This window comes from Camarhynchus parvulus, chromosome 1A (assembly GCF_901933205.1).
Source record: "Camarhynchus parvulus chromosome 1A, STF_HiC, whole genome shotgun sequence".
Classification (NCBI taxonomy): Eukaryota; Metazoa; Chordata; class Aves; order Passeriformes; family Thraupidae; genus Camarhynchus; species Camarhynchus parvulus.
In genome coordinates, this window is record NC_044586.1 from 35,906,991 (window position 1) to 35,933,483 (window position 26,493).

General features: G+C 38.1%; 1 protein-coding gene across 1 annotated transcript in view; it reads right to left on the reverse strand.

The window, feature by feature from the left end:
- The window catches only part of MYRFL (myelin regulatory factor like), a 39,590-nt gene that overhangs the window by 12,094 nt on the left and 1,003 nt on the right, over window positions 1-26,493 (reverse strand). The window contains exons 2-15 of the mRNA XM_030960533.1: window positions 20,814-20,904; window positions 17,771-17,838; window positions 17,418-17,676; window positions 16,548-16,639; window positions 14,518-14,665; window positions 11,199-11,394; window positions 10,658-10,734; window positions 10,038-10,148; window positions 9,369-9,459; window positions 6,372-6,572; window positions 5,250-5,358; window positions 4,685-4,794; window positions 1,132-1,295; window positions 540-603 (exon numbers count right to left, since the gene is read on the reverse strand). Of these exons, the coding sequence (XP_030816393.1) occupies window positions 540-603; window positions 1,132-1,295; window positions 4,685-4,794; window positions 5,250-5,358; window positions 6,372-6,572; window positions 9,369-9,459; window positions 10,038-10,148; window positions 10,658-10,734; window positions 11,199-11,394; window positions 14,518-14,665; window positions 16,548-16,639; window positions 17,418-17,676; window positions 17,771-17,838; window positions 20,814-20,904 (1,781 nt within the window). The remainder of the gene's footprint in view (window positions 1-539; window positions 604-1,131; window positions 1,296-4,684; window positions 4,795-5,249; window positions 5,359-6,371; window positions 6,573-9,368; window positions 9,460-10,037; window positions 10,149-10,657; window positions 10,735-11,198; window positions 11,395-14,517; window positions 14,666-16,547; window positions 16,640-17,417; window positions 17,677-17,770; window positions 17,839-20,813; window positions 20,905-26,493) is intronic.

Sequence of the window (26,493 nt, forward strand, 5' to 3'; positions counted from 1 at the left end):
AGACTTTCAGTGCACTGTGCATTGTTGATAGTTTGGGGGCACAAACATTGTAGAAGATGAAAGGATGGATAAAAAATAACAGCTTCTTGTCCTTTCTTCCTGCCATTTTCATACTTTTGAAATATTTCAAAATCAAATAAATAACTCAGTAAGTGTCCAGAACTAAAAGCTCAGCAGCTTTCAGTATGTGCTCAGACCATGTTAAAGCAGGACTGGTACAAATACAGAAGAAAGGCACTTTCCAAACAAGTAGGATAATCTTAGGTGATGGAGCATTTGACTGTCATTATGGTACAAAGCATATTTGACCTATTATTTTCTCTTGCTCTTTGGCACTGGCAAAAGCAAAGTAGGCAAATGAGCATTGGTTCATATTAAAGGACAGAGCTTGGCAGCCTAGGAGAAGTTCAATATATGTATTTCCTCACTAATATGATCCCTTTGAAAAGGGGTATCCACTTCCTATACCCTGATATAGGCAAGAGAAAGTGAAAGCAAATCACAGTGAATGACTCAGACAAGGATTTCATTTCACTCACCTTCCTGGATTTTAGTGGGACTGATTTTATTGATGGCAAGAGACTATTAGCTCGACTATACCTGCTATAAGAGACAAGATCTCTTTAACATTCAAATGCTTCAGCAAGTAATTAACGAAGAAAAGACATTTTTAATGTGTTAATGTCACTTGCTTTTGCAGTTTTAACATTTATAAAGGGAAAAGCAGAAGTGTCAGCAGATTCATTTTCAAGGATAAAGGTCTGCAGTTAACTCATTCAGGTGAATGCTTTTAAATGCTACATTTGATTTTGAAGAAAACTTGAGAAAATGGCTTAAAAACAGGAAACACTCATCACTTCCACTGAAGCACCAGTGAAGATTTCTTGCAGAAGAAGCTCTGCAGATTTGCTTTGGAAGAAATTTCCAAGTCCCAGAGCTGTAACTGGACATAATCTACCCTCTACTTTATGCAACAGAATCAATTACAAAAATTACTGTAATTTAACAGCCATTTCACATCTTAAATACTGGAAAATAGCTGAACTCTTCTGTCAAGCAAAAACTTCTATCTCCAAGATCACTTTAACAACTTGTGTGACAACTATTAGAGAACATTCCAGCCAGAGGTACCTGACTTTGCTCTCTTCACTGACTGTTGACTTTAAACTGTTGATCCGTTTCAGCCTGGCCAGTTTCCTATTCCACTGTTCCAATTCTTCTATTCTGACTTCAAGATTGTTTGTTAGTTTACAAAGCTGCTTTACAGCACCAACATTCTCCATAAAGATCTGATCCTGAGAAGAAAACAATGACAAAATTAGTAGATACATAGTATATTCATCAAGCAGGTGTAACAAGCAGAAATGAGTGCAGAATTCACCTATATAAACACAAGTTATCTCACTGTAGATGAGATGCACGTATGACCATAAAACCCTTTTGCTAGACATTTAATTTGCAGTAAATTGAAAATGAGGACTTGCAGAAAATTTTGAAGCTAAAGGGCTTTTTACACCAAGAATTTAAACTGTATTTTACCTTCATACCAAGTTGAAACCTTAACACTGTTCCAACAGGCATCTACTACTTGATTTTCAGTGTTTTAGCTGAACATAGATTTTAGAATCCCTTAGCAAAATGTCCATCCAACCATCTCCCTAAAGGCATTAAGTAGGCTCAGACAAATCAGAGTTTCTGTCCATGTTTTATCCATAATATTAATCACACAGAGATAAGTGACACAGATTAAAAACCAAACCAGATGTCAAGCTATGCTTATATAATATTTTGCTCTCCCCTTCAGCCTCTCAAGTCTCTTACAGGAATCTTGTAGGTTCTAATAACATGATCATCTCTGCAACTAAAACAGTTTAGACATCCTCCATTTACTCCTTCTGGATATTTTACCCAGGAAAACCTCCTATTCTCCTATCGCTGCTTACCATCTAGGTATCAATCTCCTGCTGGAGATGCCCTCAGTATAATCATCCAGGTAGTATTTTATCAATTTCTGAGTCAAAAATGGTTACTGATCCACTGCAGGAGCATAGTAGAAGAGTACTTTGTTTGCTATGTGTGAAAGAATGGCTTTTTCATACTAATGTCCAACCAGACTGGTGCCATTGGATGAAGCTGTTGCTGTAGTTAATGTTGCTGTGTTCCAGTCTAGTCAAGTTATGCAGAAGTAAGGTAAAAGCAGTTTTGCCTTTCACATTGTAAAAGCCATGCACACCTTTCTTTTAAAGGTGACTGCATTCCACAAAAACAGACAGCATTTCATGCAATCAGAATCAGAGCACACTATCAGTGGCAAGTCACAAGCTTCCTATTGCCAGAATACCAAGAGCTCATTTAAATAAAAAGTGACTTCAAAATAATCTCTTGTACCTAGAACTGTGAAATTACCTATATGGACACTTGTATCAATGATACACAGCAGCTGCCCTTTCCATTGTCTTTAAATCAAGCATGAATTGCTTCAACTAGCTAAGAAAATTGCTCTTCTCACAAAATGAAGGAACATTCTATTTGAGGGAAAAAAACTGATCAGAGTTTTACTGCCCTTCTAGTGACAAAGTACTGAGCACAGTGTGACTGAGAAGAAAAGAGTCTGTCTCAAAAAAACAAATTGCATATAGTTGAGACATTTCTCTAGCAAGCAGCAGACCCTGTTTCAAATGTAATGTAATCAATTAGTTTTACAGAGTTCAACAGCTCCAACTTGACAAAGAGACACAACACCAGCCAACACCCTACTTATCTGGATATAAACTTGGAATATGAGATAACAAAGTTCAAGGTCTCATCACCTGCCAAACTGAAAGAAAAGAAAATTAAGTGCTGTCCATTTACTATTCAAACTGCTGAGCTATTCTGGAGCTGGGAGCTCCAGAAATTTAAATCAGATGTTCCACCTGAACAAGACATGTTACAAATCTCTGCATTCAATATACATCTTAAACTGTTAGATAGAGATCTCTCCTGATCCTGTCACCCCAAAGGTCATGGAATTGACCTCTGCCACAAGTGTTAGGAGAAAGAGGAGAAAGCACAGATTCACCTGACCATATTAAAACACCGAAGTGCCTGTGAAGTAATCTCAGATCCACATCTAGACAGGTAGTCAAGAAAATGATAAGCAGCAAGTAAGCCATTGCTGGAATAATCCACTCCTGCTTGGGCCACATACACAGCAGAATCACACCCTACAGGCATGAATAGAAAGTAGGCATTCTCCATTCGTAGGTCACATCCCTGGAAGCACTGGCAAGCACCCTCCAGAGACCCAAGGTACAGAGAAGGAAGGGAACACGGTGGGCCCAAACAGCAGTGCTGTGAGGCACTGCTTGAGATGGTGTTTTGTGTGATATTTCAGCAAGGAAGATATATGAATCAAAAGCTCAATTCTCCAACTTAAACTTCTGCCTGATGAAAATCCAGACTACTCCAAAGAAATTTTGGAGGCATTCAAAAATGCAAATTATGCTACAGGTGTCATACCATATAATTGGAAGGCCTAAAGGGCAAAATTAACTTCGAGTCACCTACCACCACTGCTCTTCTACTAGCATAGAAATCAGCTACAGGCTGGAACCCTGACCAAATAGAGCAAATTTTCTAAAAGTCTCCTTTTCCACAGTATCTCCAGAAATGCTCTTTCCACAGCTTTATTCAAGGTATCTAATTCATACTTCTTTCACATGGAATACAACCTAGAATTTTTAATTTAAATTATTTATAGCCTATCAAAAGATGACAAGTGACATGCAATATTTTTGTAGATATTTTCTCCAAGTTTGGTGGTGTAAACCTGTGTTGACTATAGAATAATGAAAGAACGCATTATGATAATGAATGCAGGATTGTGTTCCCAGTACCATCCAGACAAGATAAGGTCAACTTTCTCTAAAACCTCCCTCTTCTCATTATCAGCTGCAAGTGGGAAAAAGCTGGGAAATGGTCTTTGGTATGCAGTGAACCAGCACTCAGCAGAGGGGCTGCCTTGAAACCAGTGCTGTCTGCAGCCCTGCGTGACTGGACTCTGACTGACAGTCCCTTGCAGTTGTATTTTCACAGGAAAAGGAGGAGAAGAGAGCACAGGACAATACCTCAGCAGTGTTTCCAGCCTATGAGCATGGTAACTATTTTTTGTGCCATTTCATAGCATATGATTTTGAACCTATAAAAAGCATTTCAGATTGCCAAAAAAAAAAAAATGCCACACACAGAGCTAGCACTTGGATCTGGTATGTAGAGTTTATACCAGGATTAGAGTAAGGAAGTTTTTATTTAACAAATTGAATGCCATCAATGCTTATTCACTTGTGGAACACTTAATTCTGAAACACTTAAGCACAAAATAATGCTTTGGAGTACCACTTGTTGAACCAATGCCATGAGATCACTATCCACTTCTATTCAGAAAAGTTAGGGCTTTTACTTTTTAACTGTATGTGTATATAGTATTGTAATCAGTTTTTAATAGAGATACTTCTTGTTATTAAAAGATTCAGCCCTTTACTAACAGCTGGTGGTTCGGTTTTTCTCAATGATTCACTGAGCACCATTTCTGTAACACATGTGGGTGCCTACAGCTTTTTATGGGGCACAGCATATGTTCACAGCTCCCCACAGGAAAGAACAGTCTAAATACACATCCCCACTTTCTCCCTCAAGACCATACCTTGTCAACCATGAGGAAGTTTTCTATTTTTTCTCCATCATTACAAGCAACATCTCCAACTTCTCTAACAGCTTCAGGTAAAAGCCTCTTCACTTCCTGGGCTATTATTCCTGTTCAGGAGGTCACAAAAACTAATGTCAGGAAACACAGTGGCATACCTGTTGACTATTCTAAAAACTACAGGCAAAGCGAAAAAATTATCTAGAATTTCTCTGTGGTAAGAAAATCCACGGTTTCAGGGTTTTTACTCCATTCCACAAAAAAAAAACCAGGAGCCTTTCAAATTCTCATTTTTCTGCAGAAAGAACAAAATAGTTTGTAAGCACATACTTCATTCTCATTAAACTTCTGGAAAATAAACTTCCCATCTTTAAGAACTGAAACAGAAGTTATAAAATTACAAGCAATACCTAATTTTGGCATTTTTATGCCACAAGAGATACACAACAGTGTGAAATTGCAGTAACCTAAAAAATGAGGATAAAATAGCAGGATATTAAAAGACACTATGGCACAACAAATATCAGTAGATGTTAATGAAAAATGGGAACAGAGCTGACTATACCTGTTTCATGGGTATCTTTTATTCCCATAACAGATGCAAATTCAGGCTTGTAGTCATATTCCACCAGCCTCATTTGTGTTATTCTTCTCAACTGCTCATTTGTGTCGACCTAGTTGGAAAAATACCAAGATTTACATGTTGAAACATTAAGCATGGCATCTAGGACACCACTGAGAGAGCAACTGGCCTGACACAGTCATTTGGCCAATCATCACATAGAAAAATACAGACAATCTTCCCATTCCCCACTACCAGAGCGCTATTTGTATTTGTACTGCCAGTTACCCCTCTGTTTGACAACTCCCAGCTTCCACAGAGAGCCCTCTCCAAAGTCTGTAGGTGATGGTTCTCAGAGCACAATGGCACACCTGCCTTCTTTAGGCCAGCATTTCAGCACAGCCAGGATACAGGAGCTGCTCTGTCAAGACCCAGGACATCCCTCCTGCTGTCCTGAGCAGCCAGGACCCCTGCCAGGGGTCTCAGAGACCCTGGCACAGAGCCCAAAACACCTGTGGTTTTGATTATGACCCATGGAGCAAATTACCAACCTTAGATGAAGATCTGCAAGCCACAAAAAATTAAGTAGAAGGACAGTGAATTTATCACAGGGTAAAAAAGTAGATTTTGGGGTTTTCTAGAATGGAGGTTCAGGGGGCAAGATGGAGGTATCTGGGCATGTCCTGCCTTTCTCCTTCTTCTTCTTGGCCTCCATCTTCTGCTGTGATGTTGGCACTTTTAGATTGGTTTAGAGTAGAAGCTCACTGTCTAACACAGGTGATAGGCATTGGAAAGTTATTGTAAATATTGTACACGTAGTTTTTAGTATAAAAAGATAACACCACCCCGGGAGCAGGCAGAATGCCTCTGACTGTCATGCTGAGCGAACCTCAGCAGGACAGGAGAAAGAATTTTATAGATAAGATACAATAAACAACCTTGAGACTGAAAAATGAAGAGCCCTGACTTTCTCTTCAAGCGCCGGGCTGGGAAAAGAGACTTTCCAACTTTTCTCGGGGTCACTCTGACCAGCTAGAGATCCCAACAGCTCCACGTGTGGGAACAACAATCCATCCCCAGTGCTGCAGAGCACACAGAAGTGCCCTAAAGGCTGCCCTGCCTCACCTCCCGGATGTTCTGCTTGGCTCGGCTGTCAGAGGGGTGCATGACTCTGCCCATCACTTTGGCGTTCCCGCAGACCACCAGCGCTTCGTCCGGCGCGTCTGTGTTAATTCCGACGTGACCGTGATAGGCTATCGTCTCTGGAGCGGCTCCTCGCTGCCACAGCACATCACTGTCGTGCTCAAACTGCCCTGGGTTAGATGCCTGCAAGGAAATGTTTTAACTACAGTACAGCATAGATGCACTATTGTTTATTCTATTAGAAATAAATGAAAAAGGGAAAATGAAAACACAAATCTTAAATATTGAAATTGTATTCCATAAATTTTTAACACACTAACAGAAAAAAACAAAGTGGAGTTATTTCTAAGTGTTTCTGCTCACACTGCATTGGCCTCATGTTTTTTGCCCTTGAATTCTACTTTATTAGCACCCTAAGCTAAATTGACAATGTCCAAAGCTTTCCAAATTTTAACTTTAACATTATACCACATAACCATTCTTTATCTACCACTAAATTTTAGCTGAGACTGCAAATCAGAAAAGAGAAACCAAGGCAGAGATTAAACACATGTGATTCATAAAATCTTCTGTAATGTTTTAAATTAACTCATATTGATAATTTCATGTCAAGGAAACAGGGTATTTTAAAGAACACCAATACAACAACAGAATGAGTATAACAAGAAAAGGCATTTTATTCCAATAGTTCATTTTGGGTTGTTTGTTGTTCTGTTTTTTTTTTTTTTAATTTGAATTCAGGCCAACAATCATGATGAAAAGAAGCCAGGCTTTCACAAGGCTTTGCCAGCTACAAGGCCTGGCACTGTGCACTCACCACTGTTTGTCACAATTAGAGCATGATCTGATAAGCCTGACAAGCACCACTCAGCTGGCAGCTTTGTTGTGTTGGAGTGTATAAAGGGCCAGAAGATGAGCTGCTTTTCCTCACAGTGCACTTGCATGGCTTTGCCACTTTAAGGTAGCCAGTGGCTGATTTGCTCTACCCTGCCACTGAAGCCCTGTTAGACACCTAGAAAATTTCTTTTTTTTCCCTTCCATCTTTCCTGTTGATATTTTCACCACTTCAGACCTGTCCCTCTTGATCTTTCCGACCTACTACCTTCTTTTTCCTCTGTTTGAAATAGTGGCCAGGTTTGAAAAATCTCATTCCATGAATTCCTGTTCAAAACATGTCTCACATGCATTGAAGGAGCCCTCTTCATCGAAATTTCAAAAGAATCTAATATTAAAAATTTTGGGAAAACGTAAATTTCTAAATCTTACATAAAAATATATATCTTGTAAAGTAACAAGAATGAGACCATTGTGAGAATTCAAGAGTGTCCCCAAATTATTAATGATGTGATATCTGTAACACTGTCAGATCCAGAAAAAGAAAATCAGATGAAAACAGGATTGTGGAAATTAATGGACAAATAAAGGAAAATAACTATATATGCAGGAATGACGCAAACACACTGCTTCAGCATCCAGCTGAAGCAAAAAAACCACAGCAGCAGCCAGGATGATAAAACTTCTCAGCCATGCAGAAAACTGCTGAACTCCACACATTGTTTTCAAGGTCTCTTCACAGCTCCAGCCAGAAAGGAGTTCCGGGCTATAATGCCCCCCCAAAACCTAGTTATAACTACAGAAAGAGGGTTTATGGCACAAGAAGATGCTCAGATGAAAAAGGAGCCAGGACTAAAACCACCTGAAAGCCCCCACCATCCTTTGGAAACCCCTGAGCAACACCCCACATGCTGGAGACGTGCCCTTTTGCTCTCCCCAAACACAAATGCTAAACCAGACCATAGTCATAAGCCTAGGTGGATGATGGGCTGCCAAAAAGGATACAAGCAATGGCCTGCACAAAACAATGCCAGGACTAAGAGCTTTTGACAGCCCTCAACTTTCTTTAGAAGCCTCTTCCCAGCTCCACTCAATACACCAGAGCTTTTGGTGTTGCTTGACTCCAAGCCAAAATGCTAAGCCTGTTCCTCTCCATAAGCCAAGGCTAGAAAGAGTCCATGCAAATGAGAAGCAGCTCTTCAACTGACCCACATGAAAAAGTTCAGTGGACTGCAATCTTCCAGAGGCCCTCTCCATCTTCGGCAGCCCCACCACATGGCACCTTACATATTTCCCATCTTTCTAAGCTATAAACTTAATATTCACCCTAGAAATAACTGTAACTCCAGACAATGCCCAGTTCAAACATTAGCCACCACCTACTGATGACAGGAAAAAGGGGCCAGGGCTGAAAGCTTTCAGCAGCTCCCACCTTCCCTTGGCAGTCCCCTTGTAATCCCACTCATTTTAGGACTCTGTGTTTTCTCTCTCTCCTAACCCCAATTCTCCATAGCTCTTGTTGCACTACAGATCTGGGGTTTTTCTCTTTTCTGAGTCTAACTGTAGGCTAAAGCAGAGCACTAAAAGAAAGAATTTCTGTGAACCAGGCAAGTGAAAAATAACAGTTAAGAGGAAAACAGATTATTCTTCCTTTTGCTAATTTGAATCCTATATTACTACCATCAAATTGAGAGGTGGGACACTCTGAAAACACACTGGAAAAGTGAAGCTATAGCTCTTAAACTTCCTAGAGCTGCTTGACCTTCTTTCTTTCATTTCTTTTTCCTTCTCATCCTCCTTGGAAACTGAAGACTCTAGCTAATGAAAGCTTTTAGAAAATTCCTGGGAAGTGAAGTAAATTGTTTCACTGCAAATAAAAAAAAAGTCTGGAAAAATCAAGATATTTTGTATTGGAACTCGTAACAAGCTTTATTTTAAAATCCTTCTATAGCACTACTTACAACATTTTTAATTTCTGATAATTAAAAGATAACATACTCATACAAATATGCAACTGTAGATTTTTTCCTCAATCTTTTTTACTCAGTGGTAACTTTTATCCCCAAGAATCATGACTCCTCAATCTCCTATGAATATCAAAATAGTAAGTACTTTTACATGAAAGTAATACAAATTTATACCTACCCTCACAATGATCTTTTCAGAGACATTTGCAGATAGTAAGTAGAACTGGTCCTGAGATACAGCATACAGTCCAACCACCAGCATGAAGTATCTAATTTAAAATTGATTTAATCAAGACAATAATTGAAGTAATTCTCTCTCACAGAAAAAATGTTTTAAATACAGATGCTATTATTGATACAGAAAAAGACAGACAATGTTTTTTAGATATGTTTCTTACAATATAAAATAAAAAGTATTTCCTTCACTCTTAAGAAATATGTTCTTACAAACACCACAATCACTACAAATTAGCAAAGAATACAATAATTGAAATTTACAAATTTAAGTAATGAAGCTTCAAAGATGAAAGCCTTTCCTGCCTCAGAAGAAAATGGTCATTATTTGGGTGGTTTTGCTTCCTGATTTTGTCAGCCATTATTCTAGCTATGATTTCCTGAAACTATCTCTAACCATGAGGATAAAACTAGCGGTATTTTATTCGCATATCATTCTGTGACTGCAGAGAAAGAGGCTTTTAAGAACATACCAAGTGTTACAGAAGTATTGCAAAATTTGAAAAAAAACACAGATTTGATAGCAGAGATTTTTCACAAACATTGGCTCCTTTCTAAAGCAGACCTTCTCTTTTCTACTTCTAACACACAGGCCAAATAGCTATAGCAATACCTCTGATCAGGATTAGGTTTCCCCTTTTTTCTCATATTATTTGCTGTTGTTTCACTGAAATGCAGCCGTCCCAGTGTTACTTTAGTTATCTGGTCCCCTGGCAGATCAACTCTAAAACAGAAAACAAAATAAGATCAGGGAAGTTAATATTTGGAGATCAGAAGAACAAACATTGATTCTGCCAGTGAGTTAGCAGCTCAAGAATGGCAGAGCTCCAGAGAGATGCTGCATGAGTGTTTCTGAGAGACACTCCCCCTTTAAAAAGCACTGTAAATGTATCTCATACTCATATAGGGCAGGAACATTCTGACATTTTTTAAGATTGGAAATGCATTTGTCATACAGCTCTAAGCAGCATAAAAGAGTGTTTCTAGGTGAATAGAAATATTTTGAATAAGCATACTTAACACACCTGTAAAGCTATTGAAAATTTCTCTTAATGAATTGTGACCAGGTATATATTACTACTGTGATTTTATGTGTGCAACCACAATGAAATCTGGATAAAAATCAGAAAACTGGCTTAGACCTACTATAAGATTTCAAGAAACAACTACTTCATATTTCAAATCAATTATACACATTGAAACAAAACGGAATAATTTTCTCAAAAATCTTACTTAACAGGATGAAAAGTTTTTTTGCTTCGATCTGATTGAGACTGTTCAATAGCAATTGTTTCATTTGGAGCTTCCACCTACAAAACAAACATAATTTTCAAAAATGACAAGAATATAAGATTTTTAAACACATAAAATTTGAAATAGACATTAATAGGCAAATTGTGCCTAAAACAGTGAAAATGCACTAATTTCTAATGGAATGACATAGAAATCAATAGAGGAACTGACTGCTGATCAATTGATAATTGACATCTAATCTGAAGGCCCAAGTCTTTCTGCAGATGTAATTTGAAAGAGAAAAAAATAATGAAAGTAAGTGCATTAATTTACAAAAGAAAAACTGCTTTCTGAGTCCAGACTGTTATTAGCTCATTCCATGCTCAAGCATAAGTGCAGATATTCAATGTGAGAACAGAACCTACATAAGTTTGTTACATGTTCTTGGTCAAAAAATCACTAAGAAAAGAGTTCACTTCAATTATTTACCTCACTACATGGATAATTAAAAGTAATCATCTCAAAGAGGAGACACACTTGCCTTAATTCCATAAGCTTTCAAGCAAAACTTTTCTATTGGTTTCCTCCCCTGCTGAGTTCTGACATATTTTGGATGTCCAGTGATTCTAATATGAACTGTGATTTGGAAATGATTCTTCTTTTGGCACACAAAGGCATCATCTGCTGTTGAAAAATTAAATCCTTTATCTGTGACAATGTGATATCCTACAGCAGGTCTACAAAAACAAGGAGAAGGAATGGCAACTTTAAGTACTGACATACTTAAGTGATATCTTCAGCTCCTTTTTTTTTAAATGTGTTGCAAAAAACCTGGACTAAAAATACAACGTTACAATCACCAGTTATACAGTATTTTCTTCTTAGACTGTCAAAGGTATAAAAATGAAAACACACATAAAATGTCTCCTAATTCTAGTCTGAAAACCAAATGTTTGGAAACCAGAGGTTGAGAGGCTTGCATAATCATCACTTACAAACCTGATATAAAGGAACTCTGCGCACCTAAGAGCACAAACCAACCTTTTATGTATTTATGTATTCAATCATTCATTACAGCAGTGCTACAAACCACAGACTTCAGCTAGTGCTCCAGACAAAAATGAGCTAATGAACCAGCAAGACTCCCCACTTTGTTCACAAATTCCCACAGCAAGCGCTTCTGTAGAAGCTACTGGGATTCTACAGATAGAGATATGAGGCTTTACTTAAGCTAAAAGAAAACGCTCCAGCCTGACTTTAAGCTGTCCATCCTACTCTGGCTAAAGCAACTCTATTTTATTTCTTCAAAGGGCAATTTTTTCACCCAAAGAGAAAGAGTATTGTGTGTCTATCATTCACAGTAAATAAGGAAAGGTATCAAAAGGTCTTTCTATTAGAGACAGTGAACTCACCAGCCCAACAATGTTTCCAGTCCTCTGACTTAAGTGATAGATAATTCTGAAATAACTACATGGCAAGGTTCTCTTATATAGACATTGGCTTTTTTGTTAATGAAAGTTTGATAATGACAATCGTGTATGATGCTACTGAGAACCTCTCCTTAACACTATTACTAAAGATGTATTTTCATTACTCTTCCATTATTATTTGGAAAAATCAAAATGTACAGACTTCATAGGATATATACAGACCTTATTATTGTTTTATAAATTATGAACAGAAGTCCCCTTTCAAACAACTACTGATTACCTGGGAGAGGGAATAAAGAGAAAACTGCTTTGTAACTACCCTGCAACTACTTCAAAACTACTAAGTCATGTGTTACTTCATATTTAAAATTATAATGAAGATTCTACCATCTCCTCAAATCATCATTATTAAAGAAGTAAAATTTACTGAGTTTTTCCTACAATGGGGTTTTTTTATTTATGTATGTAGGGAAAGGAGTGGTTTTTCATATTTAGGTGTCAGCAAGGTCATTAGCTGATATTCTTAATGTAATTTCAGACTATTTTTCTACACACAAGCAAGCAGCTTGAGAAGCAAAATTACAAATGTCCACGTCTCCAAATTGCAGTGTTTGGAACAATGGCTCCCAAAGAGCAATTTCACATTATAACTTTCTGAGTGTGTCATTTATAGTAGATAAGAGCAAACATGTATTTTGTTCTTAGTCCACAAAGAATGATGAGTCATTCCAAGCAGTACAGCAAAATTTGGAATAACTTTAAGGTTGTAATAGATATCCCTGATACACAAGCATCCCTACTAGAAATATGCTTCAAATTCCTCTTTCTATTCAGAATTTAAGCCTTCAGACATCTTTCGGACAGACCACCAATATCAGACAAGGGCCAAGAATGTGCCAAGCAGACAAAACGAAGGGCAGAATAAACAGTAGAGTAAACTTTTCTAATGAATCTACCTCAGCTAACAGCATTTTTGCTGTGAAAATGAAATAACTAAGATGTTCAAGTACTGTATGAATAAAATGGAAAATAATAATTAACCTGAGAAATACCCCTCAAATGGGTGCAGCAATTTGAATGCATGGGATCAATCCATCTACACCAAGCAATGAGAAGCATGTGAGTGCTTTGAGGCCAACAGAATACAGGATCCTTCTCAGAAAATCTGTGCAATGTGCTGTATTTACAGTGCATCTTGGAACAACAGCACTGTCATTGACCTCACTTAAAAGTAATACTGACTTCCTCTGCAAATAACACCTCAGTCCCTTCCCACAGTAATGGCAACAGAGCATGTATTGGGATATTCTCTTGCTAAGCATCACACAGTCTTTGTTAACAAAGAAATGTGTCTGGAACCTTAATTTTAGGTGTATGGGAAGCAACAAGTAACTGGGTAGTGGCAGGAGAGCAATCTCGCACCATCAGCACACAGCCCTCATGTAGTCATTGACTGAAAGTGCAACCAGGAGTTGGAGGCCTTCATTTAGAGAGAATATTCATATCACAAATTCAGCTGGAGGTTTCTGGGTGCATCCAGCTCCCAAGGAGTGTAAAGGTCTGCTCTCCTGTCATGTCAATCACAACCTGAGGAGAAGGGTTGTGTGGGACATAGTAAGATGGGCAATGCCCCTATCCCCCTGTGCAAACAGGGAACATCAGTGTCAAGCAGTGACACTGATATACACCCAGATCCCATGAGACATTTTGGCAGGGTGGGCGAGAGGAGCATTAAAATTTACTGTGCTATGTAAATCCCATGTAGACAGTGACAAATTTTTTGCACAAATCCTGAACAACTAACCAGATGCTGTAGAAAATGGTTAATTTGTTAAAAGGGTCCATATGCTAAATATTAGAATGGAGAAAATCGGGGATGTAAAGCGAATTTGGAATTACCTTTTCTAGATCATGTGCCAAAAAAAAAGTATTTACAGTTTGATTAACAAAGCAAAAATCTAAATCTTTGACTGAACAGCTGCATGTCACCCACATATCTATAATTATTAAGACTTAAGTTGTATGAGCCCAGAAGTAATACTGATAACTTCTAATGTTTTCCTTTAATATTTTAGACCACTAGAGGGAAAGATGCCATATACTTCGTAATTATTTGTCACAATGCATTTGACAAAATAAACAAAAGTTACCAGGTATCTTAACTCAGTTTTCATTTCCCTCTAAATCCCTGAAGGGAAATCAGAAAACCGGGCACTACTTTCAAGCAGCGTTTCAAGTTCAATTTATCTGATACACCTGCAAGTTCATATTTCATCATACCTGTTATACTTCCTTCTCTGTTCTTATTTCCAATAAGAACAAGGGATGCCAAATGTATAATTTATTCTTAGAAAACTACAACAGATTAAAAAGGGGGAAAAAAGCAGAAGAAACCTTTTTTTTTTTCCAAGTATAAACATCAGCGCTTACAGTTTTTCAAAGTTAGAGTCAAATAAGCTGTTCCACTGAGAAGTTTGATATGGTTGCCATGTAAGAGCTTGACAGCATTTTTCCAAAGCTGCATTCTGTCCATCACTGTCATATTCTTGCACTTCAGCAGCACAGTCCTTTACAGTTGCTGTAGAGAGATAGCGATAATTCAGTTATTTCTTTTGGGGCTAGCAAAATATCCTGCATACACATTTTTTAAAATATATTTACATAAATGCACATACATATAAATCACAAATGCATTGCATATGTATTTAAATGTGATTAACCTTTGCAGTTATTCCACAAGATTGTGTTATATTCTCTTGCTCTAGGAAATAAATTTTTCAGCCTTCCTAATTTGCAAAACAAATGTTTGATTGACATGACAAGTAGTACTTTCTATTTTTTATTCTCTCCAAAAGGATGAATAGTTTCCTTCAGGGGAAGGGGGGGAGCAGGAAGGGAAGAAAAGCTAAGAATTCTACTGTACATCTGCAACACTGCAAGAAGAAATTAAGCAAAATATTTGCATTTGTTTCCTATTCCCTCTACCACAAGTTGAAGAATATACTACAGGAGGCAGTTTTCTGATAGCAAGCACATTCACCACTGCATCTGGTTGATCTCCTTACTGTTTTCTGCCTATACATTAGAGAATTCTTTGACAGACAGGGTCAACCCCAATTCTCTGAGATATTATACATTTTATGAAGACAGAGGAGAATGTGATAAGAGAGACAGATAAATAGAGTGCAGTAAGGATAGGAGAAAATCTGTCACTGAGCATATAACTAAGATCCATCCACAGCCAGTGACAACACAGTAAAACAGCCTTCAGAATCACTTCAGGCCCAAGCTTCATTTGCAAGTCCCTGCTTCTGAAATACAGCAGAGAAAAGATAGATAGATAGATAGATAGATAGATAGATAGATAGATAGATAGATAGATAGATAGATAGATAGATAGATAGACAGATAGAAAAACACCACAGTAAAGAAATTCACACCTCACTTCTAAATTATCCCCATGCCATTTTCACCTATATCTCTGTTCTTTTTCCAATGCATGTGTCAGTGAGATTTTATTAAGAATGACACCCAAAGAAAGCTTGTTTCAAAGCTATATATTTCAGTATTAAAAACAGCAAGAGCGATTTCAGATATAGAAGTGTCTGCTTGTCTTCTATTTTCAGCAGTGGTTGACTTAGAGGACTAGTCACAATCAAGAAACACTGATTAAACAAAATCAAAAATCTTTAAACAAAAGATATCAAAGAAAAAGCAACTTCAGTTGATATTCATGAAACATGTTCTAAAAGATTGATTTAGTCCTGACAAATAACTTCCTCTGAGGAAACAACAAGTCACTCAGATTTTTCACTAACAGATGTGGGTAAAATTCCTCAGGTAAACTGGTCATTACAAACTGTTCATTCAGAGAGCCTCACACTTCACAGAAGTTGACTCATTTCTGTACATGCCTGATAAGGTTTTTTGCATCAATTGGTAGGAGCTTATTTTTTTTATCTTGATAAAACAATGAACTAAAGCAATATGAGGAAGGTGGGAAAGAGCATATAGCTTTTACCAAGCTTGCTTATGCACACACTTTGTAGAAAACAAAACATGGAGTGAAGGAGATAATGGGAAATGGCAATCTCTTTGCTCATCCACCCCACTAATTCCCTGTTCAACTGACCCAAAATTGTTTATCTGCCCAGTCAAGTTAGTGCCAAGCAAAGTAAGCCAAATATATTACCATCTCTGTAGTGGAGGTTCACATATGGAAACAAGCAGAATATTCTATCAAGAAAAGCCTCAGGAAACAGGAACCTCTAATGCTCTTTTCTCTTAGCCAAATAGAAATAAATCCTGGTTTTCCAAAAAGGTAAACTCCTCCAAACTGGGTAGTGGAGTATAGACCACTAATACCATTACATTTTTTGAGCCAGCAGGAGCTGCGCTCCTCAAGTATTCACTTGTCTATAGCATAAAACACTAAACTTCCTATTCACACACTTGCTCACCTTGTCTGGAATCCTGAGACTGCACTGGAGAATCAATTCCATCTCCTAGTAACTGCGAGAGCTTCCTTTTTTTGCTTGCTGCTGCAGAAATACTTTTGTGAAAACACATGTTGCGTTACTCCTTTATAAGTTTAAATATAGATATTACAGAATCATAACAAAAGAACATCCAGGTACCTCTTATCTCATTATAACTGCACTGTCATCCAAATTCTGATTTGCTGAGGGAGGAGACTGTTGGTGGGTTTTAAAAACTGAATTATTCAATTTTTTCCTTCCAAAACGTCTTCCTTTTTTTTATTTCACATGAATAAAGAAGTTGATTCCATTTAAAAACTTATACAGTGCATAAGTGGCAGGGGTTTAGTTTCCTGACATTTGCATTAAAATCACAGCTTTTGTCTTGAATAATTTTAATTTTTACCAGTTAATGTTAAAATACCAGAACATTTTAAATAATTGAGCATGCAGAACACATTGGGGGTTAATATGGCACATAGTATACAATTACTGCTTCACTTGCTTACATAGATATGGCAATTCTTTATCTCTTATGTTATTTGCTAGAACACTTAGAAGATCCTCATGTCCAAATCTCTACAACCTCAATATTTTTATAATCCAGTTATGAAAAACCTGTTGATATCTCATTAGACTTCTATTGTTTTAAAAATTGAAATGCACTACTACTTCCAATCTAAACCTCAATCAAGGTATTTTAAAGAACCCTCAACCACAAGTGTTTCAAAAATGTCTAAACACTGCCATCCTGTGGAAAATCCTACACCCGCAGGGACTTAAACCCAGTCTTAAACCAGTTATACTGGTTTTTGCATGTCTCACCCCTTGCATAAAAGCTCTATCATTTACCCAGAAATCTGAGATGCGTTAGGCTGGAAGTATGAATAATTAAAACCCGAACAGCTGGAGGATGTAGAATGATTCCATGGAGGCACAGCATTTTCTGTCTTCAGGCCGCAGCCTTGGGAGATGGTGCAAGGATACCCCGTGGCACTGGGGTCAGGGTAGGTCTCCATGAACCTGCAGGGAAGCTTGCTGGGTGCCCTGACAGGTGGGCATTGGAGAGGAGGCTGCAGCCCACTGGGCCACAAAGCATCACACCATGGGGCTGAGAGAAATAAACAGAGAAGAACATAAGAACAAGGAAGAGGAGCTGGAGATCTTCCTACAGGTTCGGGAGAGGCCAAATTCATGTCACCTACTTTGTAGCTGTGGTGGGGAACATGGTTCTGAGCCAGAGTCCGGTGGGGAGTCTGGCAACTGGCTTTGCCTGGGGATGAAAAAAGAGATTTTAATTTCTTCTGGAACAAGACACAGAAGACAACAACAAATGCTGAAAGCAAGTGGAGGGGGACCACCAGGCTACTAACAGGGGTCTTCAGGAAGCATTGCCCACCATGTTTGCTGCCCCTTCTTACAGGAGCAATGTCACCTATACTTCATCAGACCATCTCCTGTGGCCATGAAGGAAGACCCAATCCCCATCCCTTCTCACCCAAATCCCCCCTGCTCATTTCAATCCTCCTTCCCATGAATGGTTCTTCAGTTACCTCCAGGCACGTACGTCAGTGACTCTCAACATATGGCCCTCACAAGGGATTGAAGCCCCATTCTCTCTAAATTAATGGTTAAAGATCTGTGGCATCTTCATCTCTCTTAAGGAAGAGAAAATCCTATGCCATCTTGCTGCCATTCAAAGGAGCTACAGAGGCTTCCTCTGTTACATTAGGAATAGATGGAGGTTCAAGAAATCGATTCTCAGTCCTTTCCTATGAATTGTCAGCTCAAACACTGCTCTGAAGCCTTATCTGAAACACAAGTCTTAAAGTGCATGTTAGGCTAAAAATGCAGCAGCAGCAGCAGGATAACAGAAATCTAATGAGAATCAGCTCCTGTACCAAAGCTGAGTGTTCTCTCAGAAGCTGAATAAAATAAAATTCCTTAAGAGACACCCTCATATATATAAAAGGCATGTTCACACACACAGAGCAAATATTTTCAAGCATCAATGGAAAATTTTCACTCTATTTTTTCCATTGCAGATTTTATATTTCTGAGTTTGGATGGCATTAAAGAGAGCAGTTTCACTTTTGGCTACTGCCTATTATTTTGACACATGCTTGTGCATTTCTTAATGGTATTGCTACTGGTCTTCTAACATGTTATGTCCACAACCCTGCATTTTGGGTTAGCTTCAACCACATGGCTCCTCTTTAAAAATCAATTTTAAAATTCCACATTAGAATATTCTTTAATTTCCTTCAAAATAGATTCTCTGGTGCTTTTAAATACCGTGACTACAACACTCTAAATCTTGTTTTCAACTTTGAATAGTTAGTAAATATTTCATTTTATTCTTTTTTTCCTGTGGGATATTTGATCCATATATACTGAATTCCAATTGTGCTTTGTAAAATTTTAAAAGATATATACATAAAAGTCTAAAACTTCCCTTCTGCACATTCAGTTCATATTCTGGCTTCAAATGTTGTCTTGGTACTTGATTTCTTTAATGTAGATTATTGTAGATTTCTTTAATGTAGATTATTTCAGTAAAATAGAGAGACAGACACTTTCTAGGAGAAAGTATTTATGAAGTAAAGAGGTAGCAGGGGTATATCTCCAAGTGAGAATTTTACTGAAACTGATACTGTGCTTTTTGAAGGAAAAGAAAATAATCTGTAGTTTAAATGATTGTACGTTACAAAGATAGAATATCAATGAAATGCCCACTCAGCAAAGGACATTGCAACGCTTTTTCTCCTTTCACTAATAATGCAGAAGGTATTACTGTGGGAAAAGATGGAGAAATCACATGGTGCGTCACATGTAATTTAAGAGAAGAATAAATGTAATGCTGATAGCCTTTCTTATGTAAGATGATCTTTAATGGAAATTTCAAGGTATGCCCAAGACCTTGGTGGTAACAGCACCCTTTTCATTGCACATGACATTATGGAGTTTTGCATTTTGTATGTATATATGGAGGCTTTTAATATTTTTTCCCCTTCGAAGTATTTTGACATGTTCCTTTATGATATTCTATTCTGTTTATGCACAAATTTTCTGCACTACAGACAAATGCTTAATAATTTGACCTGTACAGTTCTAATGATTCAGTAAATGTTCTAATCCCATAAATAACAAAATAGAACTCTAGTGTAAGTGTAAAATCCTGTTCAGCTTTGCAAACGTAATAGTTTTACAGATGGTTTTCTTCCATGTAAGTACTTTGTAGCACTGTAACTATAATATCTAACTTACTTAAGCTACATAATAGCATATATATATACACATTTACATTTTGGCTATACTTTATGTAGAAAAGCAAAATAATAACATTTTAAAGTTGTTATACAGGAATTCAATAATCTTGTTAACCTAAAACACATTTAGTCACTCTAAAAATAAAAGTTATGGATATTCACATACAATATTCTCTTCATTCTTCTTTACTTTTATAGTGTGGGCAAAGAGAATCAATTCATTATTCATGATTTAGAGCAGGTAGGAGCCTATTTGGCTCACTTTAAGTAAACATGTGCTGCTGAATCTGTCTAGAATGAAAATTTCCATGTTTAATTATTTTTAAAATATCCCTTTTTGCTCTGCTTCTTGGCAAATGCAAGTGTCACCCCATTAATAGTATTTTGCCTTGAACAACAATCATCTGACAGTTGTCTTGATGAAAGATTTGGTGTTTAAGTCTTTGATAGATCTATACTACATAATTTTCTACCCCTGACCATAAGCCTTTGCACTATGTATCCTTTGATAGTTTTAAAGTTAGTCTCAAAAGAGACTGATGGACAGTTTCTGTTCTAACTAAGTATTAGGGTGCTCTGCTTCCTTCAAACTGGGGGACTTCTATTATTCTCTCAATTTATTATACAGCAGTCTCACTTTTATCACTTATTCTGTATATAAACAGTAAATTAGCACTTACAGGAACGTTGAAGCAACAGTTCTGCATTTAATGTCACAATTAGCTTGACAGCTGTGAATTAACTCAGACTTTATTATCACTCATTCCATTGAACAAGAAGACTACCATATTTCCATTACTGGCTGTAGTTCATTTTTTCTAAGTCCTCCTATACAGCTTCAAGAAACAATGCCAAGAGAGGCACAATCCTCTTGAAATTCATATTGCATCAAGGCATAGATAAATTGTTTTAATCTACTAATAAAACAATTCAAGAGCTGTGGCTAAAGAGAGGAAGTACATTTTGCTATATTACTTACAAAGTTCCAAACTCTATGTCACTACTAATGAATTCTTCCAACAGGCTTGTATCCACCATGGGATTTTCCAAGGCTCCATGGACATCTTGCCCTAAGGTTAAAAGTAAAAAAGACAGAAATTCAGAGGGAATTGTCAGTGTTCTAGAATAAGAGATGCTGCCAATGGTCCTACACAAAGGAAAACCAAATCTGTCCTTTCTCATGTGTAACAAAAGGGTTATGCTTCTGGTTTAGTCACTGTGGGAAAAAGGATCATGAGAAATGCAGAGTAATTAACAATGTGCAGGGGCACTGCAGATGATAGAGCAGCACCAGGCAAACATCCCTGAATGCATGGCATTAAGGCTTCAGGGAATTACTACAGCAGGAGGATGAAGCACCCCAGTCTGCAACTGAGAAAAAGGGTTTTGAAGATAGTTTCCAACTCCTTTACACTGAGGTCTAAACAGTTTTTTTGACTGAAGCTCAGATACTGTCTTACACAGATCCACTTGGTGCATTAGTACTCATAAGTACTGCAGTGAATTTCTGATCTAAAACTCCATTTAAAAATCCACCACCTGAATTTAAATAAAGCCCAAATAAAGCTGTTAAAATGTTTGATTGGTAGCTTCCTTTTATTGTAAAAAAACCAGCCCACTAACATGTTAAATGTATTAGCAAGTAGAAAAGTTCAGTACTTTGTCCTGTGTTGCTTAGTAACTGAAGGCTATAAACAGATTTTATGATTATAAAGTTTCCGGAATTCATGACAACTTTTGTAGAAAGTCAACGGGCACTCATTAAAAAACCCAGCCAAGCAGTCCTACTCTGCAGGATCCCCACCTCTGCAGCAAGCCTTCCATAAATACAGGTGTGGCCAGTCAGAATGCAAACAAGATAAGAGTCTTGACATTCCTGCTTGAGCTGCAAGTGCTTCTATCCCACTTCACACACGACAAAATGGACCAGCCCACACAGCCAGAGATGTGAGGCTCAGCCCTAGATTCTGACACCAACCGTGTCCCCCCAGCTCAGCAGCAGCATGTGAAAACACAAAAGGTTAATCTCTGCCTCTGAGCCAAGGAGCAGTCACTGCCTTTGGTGCATTTGCTGTCTTCTCACTGTACTACCTTGCATAGGACACTTACCCTAATATAGCTTCAGTTCCTTCTCTGATGTCTTTGTCTGATACTGTTCCTTCTTGATCCAGTGTTTAGAAAGGACATTCATGCAAGCAGAATCTAAAAATCCACCACCTTGCACAGGACTCCCTCAATGCATAAATCCACATTGCTAACAGACATTTCCCAAATTGCTTTGTGGTCATAGATTAATCTAGGTATTGTTTACTTGTTGGTGCTGTAGCCTTAATTTTGACTGCCTTTCACTGGGGGATAGCAACTTGGGGGTGTGCTACTGATAGATCCTCGCATCTCAATTTATTGATGATGTAAACAAAACTACCCCACGCATACCAGAGAACAGATTCAATAGGTGCAGCCCATTAGCTTATCACAGCAAAACTGGAACACACAAATTCTGGAAGCAGCGGCAGATCACTTTGGAAAACCAGCTAGAGAGAGCAAAAGAGCCTGGGTTTCCTTAGCAGCCTTCCTCAAACCTGTTGTAGTCTCATCCTTTCATTCTTCATGTCTGAATATGGGGTCCCCCTACCTTCAACTGCAAACCTTTCTCCTTTTACTAATGCAATCCACTGGAAAATGATTCTATCACCTTCTTCTTTTACCCCACCCGTTCTTCCTGTTCAAACCACTAAACCCTCATGTAGAATGATATACTTTCATTACTAACTTGAGGTCAGATGTCACATACAAAATGTTTTTCCTGTACCATACAACCAAGAATCCTTTATTTTGACCAAGATCAGAGACAGGCTCTTTTGAATCAAAGAATACAACTCTAAATCAAACATGGACAAGGCCTTTCAAGTGGACATCCACAGTCAGAGAATAGCTCTGTTGCTAAGTGATGATAACAGAAATATCTATATTTTCTGCTTAATCTCTCCACTTTGCATGAACAGCTAAATGGCGAGGAGGAGAATGAAAGAATAAGCAGTGCTGGGAGAGGAAGTACACCAGGAAGACAGGCCACCACTAATGAATGTTTGTGACGCAGGTACACAGAAGAGTGGGCACATTTTGCTGCACTGCACAACTCTGTTAATGTACTTTCCAGGTCAGTGGCATCACATACTAGCATCTGTTTCAGCAGAGGAGGACCTCTTGGATCATATGCAAATTTATTTTAAATGCTGGCATCCATTTCACAGGCATTAGATCACAGTAAGTACTTAACAGATATGGGCACCAAGCAAGACAGTCACTCACCTGGATGTTACATGCTGGTGAGATTCGGGAACTAACTGTGTGTATGCGGCAGGACAAGCCCTGCGGTGAGGCCTCTGTGAAGCACAGAACCATGTGCCTGGCTAAGAGCTGCTGGAGGATATGTGGAGGCAGCAGCCTCAATCATCAGCTTGGCTCTGCTTGCAGTTCAGTTTATGCTGCAATGTGCCCAGACCTCTCTGGAAGAGTCTGCACTGAGTGACACATTCAACTTTGGTGTCACTGTGCAGAGGACTACCAGCTACCCAACAAAGAGATGAAGATGAAAGGACAAGGCAGTGCCACAGCAGGGGCTTCACACACAGATGTTTGCAGAACACACACTGTAGTCACAGCCTGCATATGATTATATGTTTTTCTCATTTCTTCTCAAGCTTGATACTTCTGTGGCTTTGTCCCCAAGTCTAAAACCTACCAGTAGTACCACTGTCTTCTGTTTCCTGCCCATTCTGACCTAGTCTGTCCCTAATACCCAGCCACAGGCTCCCAAGGAGAAGTATGAACTCCAGCCTATTAATTTGGCAGTTACTCTTTGGCAGACACCCTCTTCTTTCCTCCAGACATGAGGCTCTCATCACCCAGCTCCTCAGCCTGACTCTATGGTCCTGTGACCAAGTCTCAATCCCTGAAAAATCTACCTTGATCAATTCTCTGAATACTTTCATGTAGCTTCATGTATAGCTGCATTTAAATCGGCTGCCTCCTTTTCACTGGTATCTAAATGGAAAGTGAAGGATGGGGAACAGAGAAATAATATTGACTAAAAATCAATACTAAACTAATAATTTCCTGACATTAGAAGAGAATGCCAGGAAGCTCCTAGCCAAGTCCAGTTATCCATAGTAAGCTCAGTGTTAAAATATCAGCTACTTTACACACAAAACAATCCTTATATACAGCTCAAGGGGTACTAACAGCACAGAGAACATGGTCAGTGTTCAGTGATGCTTGCTGAACAGACAAATTCAAGTTTGCTACAAAGCCTTGCAACTTGAGGGATATGTTTCTGCTTGAGAATAACTGATTTCCACCTTAAGACACCTTAACCACGAAAATAAGTATTTTTTTACAAAAAGAGGTTTCAGCACTTTATGAGCTCCACTGTACAGGTTCAATGGTCCAACTGGATCTCATTGACTTACACTAAGGTAAGTATTACTTATGGGGCTTATAGGCACTTCTTTCATGGTAATGGACTCCAAGACTTGTTGCCACTTAAATTGTGTACAAAAGTCCAGCTCAATATGACTGGAACAGACCTGCTCTCTGACAGACACAAGCTGCAGAGCTACAAGGTTATAAGTTTAAACCAGCTGCAGCCAGCCAGGAGGTATCACAGCATAGGTCATTCAACTTAAGAAAGACCTGTTACTCCAAATTGTAAGGAGCAAGTTTGTGTTAAGAAATACTTTTTTTTCCCAAAGTAACATTTTCTATAGAAACAAATCTTACCATCAATATTTTATATTTTTCATTTCATCTTTTATTCCTGTTTCAAACTCTCATCCTTAAAACGGTATGTGGCTCCCCTGGAGTTTTAGTACTTTGTATTTTAAGGGCATGTTTCTTCAGTGGCTTCATTATTTACCACAAACTCTAATCTATGTTCCATGTTACCCCTGCAGAAGTATGAGTATACAGAGAGGTGATGATTCCACTGAGGAAGAGATTTCTTTGGATCACAGACAAAACATGCATTTCAGACACCTCAAAGTAACTTACAACAGAAAAGACCAAGTTCAACAGTAACTAGGCTGACCTTCTACCAGATCTCTCTTATTGATAACATCAGCAAGAACAGATTGTTCTGCCACACACAGGTGGATGAGCTAATCAGGAGCTCTGACCTTCCCTTGACAAATAGGAACTTACAGATTCTAAAATGCAGAATGTTTTAATTATAAATACTCATTTCAACAAGAATAATAGGAAAAAACCTGCATCAAATATCAGATCTCTAATGTACAAGTGAAATGAAACAGAAAAAAATCAAAACTTCCCAGCAACACTAGACAAAAGCCATTTACTTGAATGAGAAAAAGCCACGGTCATATCCCAGAGTCATATCTAATCTAAAAGGTCTGTCAACTATTCAAAGAAGTGATTGCCAGGAAAACAAACATTATCTCACTTTCCTTGAGAAAAAATCCTGTTTCAGACTGTCCCCTCACAATACTGCAGATGCAATTTTGGCTTACTAGTGAGTGTCTAAACAAATAAGGACTGTAAGGAGTTAAAGCACAAGGCAGAGGAGATTCTTTTGGTTCATGAATTTCAAATAATTTTACCAAGCAGATCTATAGATTCATTAACTGCCAGTGGATGTGTTTGTAAATCAAAACTGAACCACTCAGGAACCACTCAGTAGCACCCTTCTCCCCTTGATATCATAAGATCCAGTTTTTCATAGCCCTGAAAAACCATGTTCTAATACTGCTATGACTAATCACAGAGACCACCAAATCAACACTGGCAATTTATGACTCTTGCTTTATGAGGTTTTGCCTCATTGGGGTGTTACAAAGCCAGCCCACAAGCTGTAGTGCTAAGCTGCAGAGATGCCACTACTTAAAACTGGCTTTGTGCTCAGTAAACATAGCCCCTGCTTGAAAAGAGGGCTAACCACCTCTCAACTTCAGCTTGCTCCCTTTTCAGACTTACCTATGGTTTACAAAAGCAAGAGAGCCTACTCCATGCTGAATGAATGATTGGCTCTTGCAGCCTTGACACGTATCTGTGTCCAGATAATGAAATTCAGCCATCTAACAGCATCACTGCATGCTGTATGGCCTTAGCAGACCTTTGTCACGTTCTAATGGAACACAGCACAACCACACATTACAAAAGGGACATGACATCCCAAGATGTTTTGTTTTTCCTGTAATTAAAAGGAATCAACAGGGCTTCTCACCCTGGCACACACTACCAAAAGACCTTCTAAAAAGAGTTGAAGTAATAATTATATAATTAAAAATAGTAATTCTCCTTGAAGAGCTTATACAGCTAAAATCCCTGCCACACCTTCTACCATCAAAGTATCATTGTCACAAAAGTCAACAGAATCTAACTTATACTTCCCTAGAAAGTCATGTTTTCCAAGAGGATTCCTAAAAAATGTGTTTTTTGTAATGTAATTTGTATTCAACACTATTTTGATATTTAACTAGTATGCTAAAAGCAAAGCCAAAAACATTTGTTAGCCTTTCAACTCCATGACGTAAACTGAACTTAAGAAACATGGTATGAATTTCCTACCATCTATAAACAACACATTTGCTTGCTAGCAGCTCTGGATTGCAGCTCACTAATTTAAATTTCTTGGCTTAAAT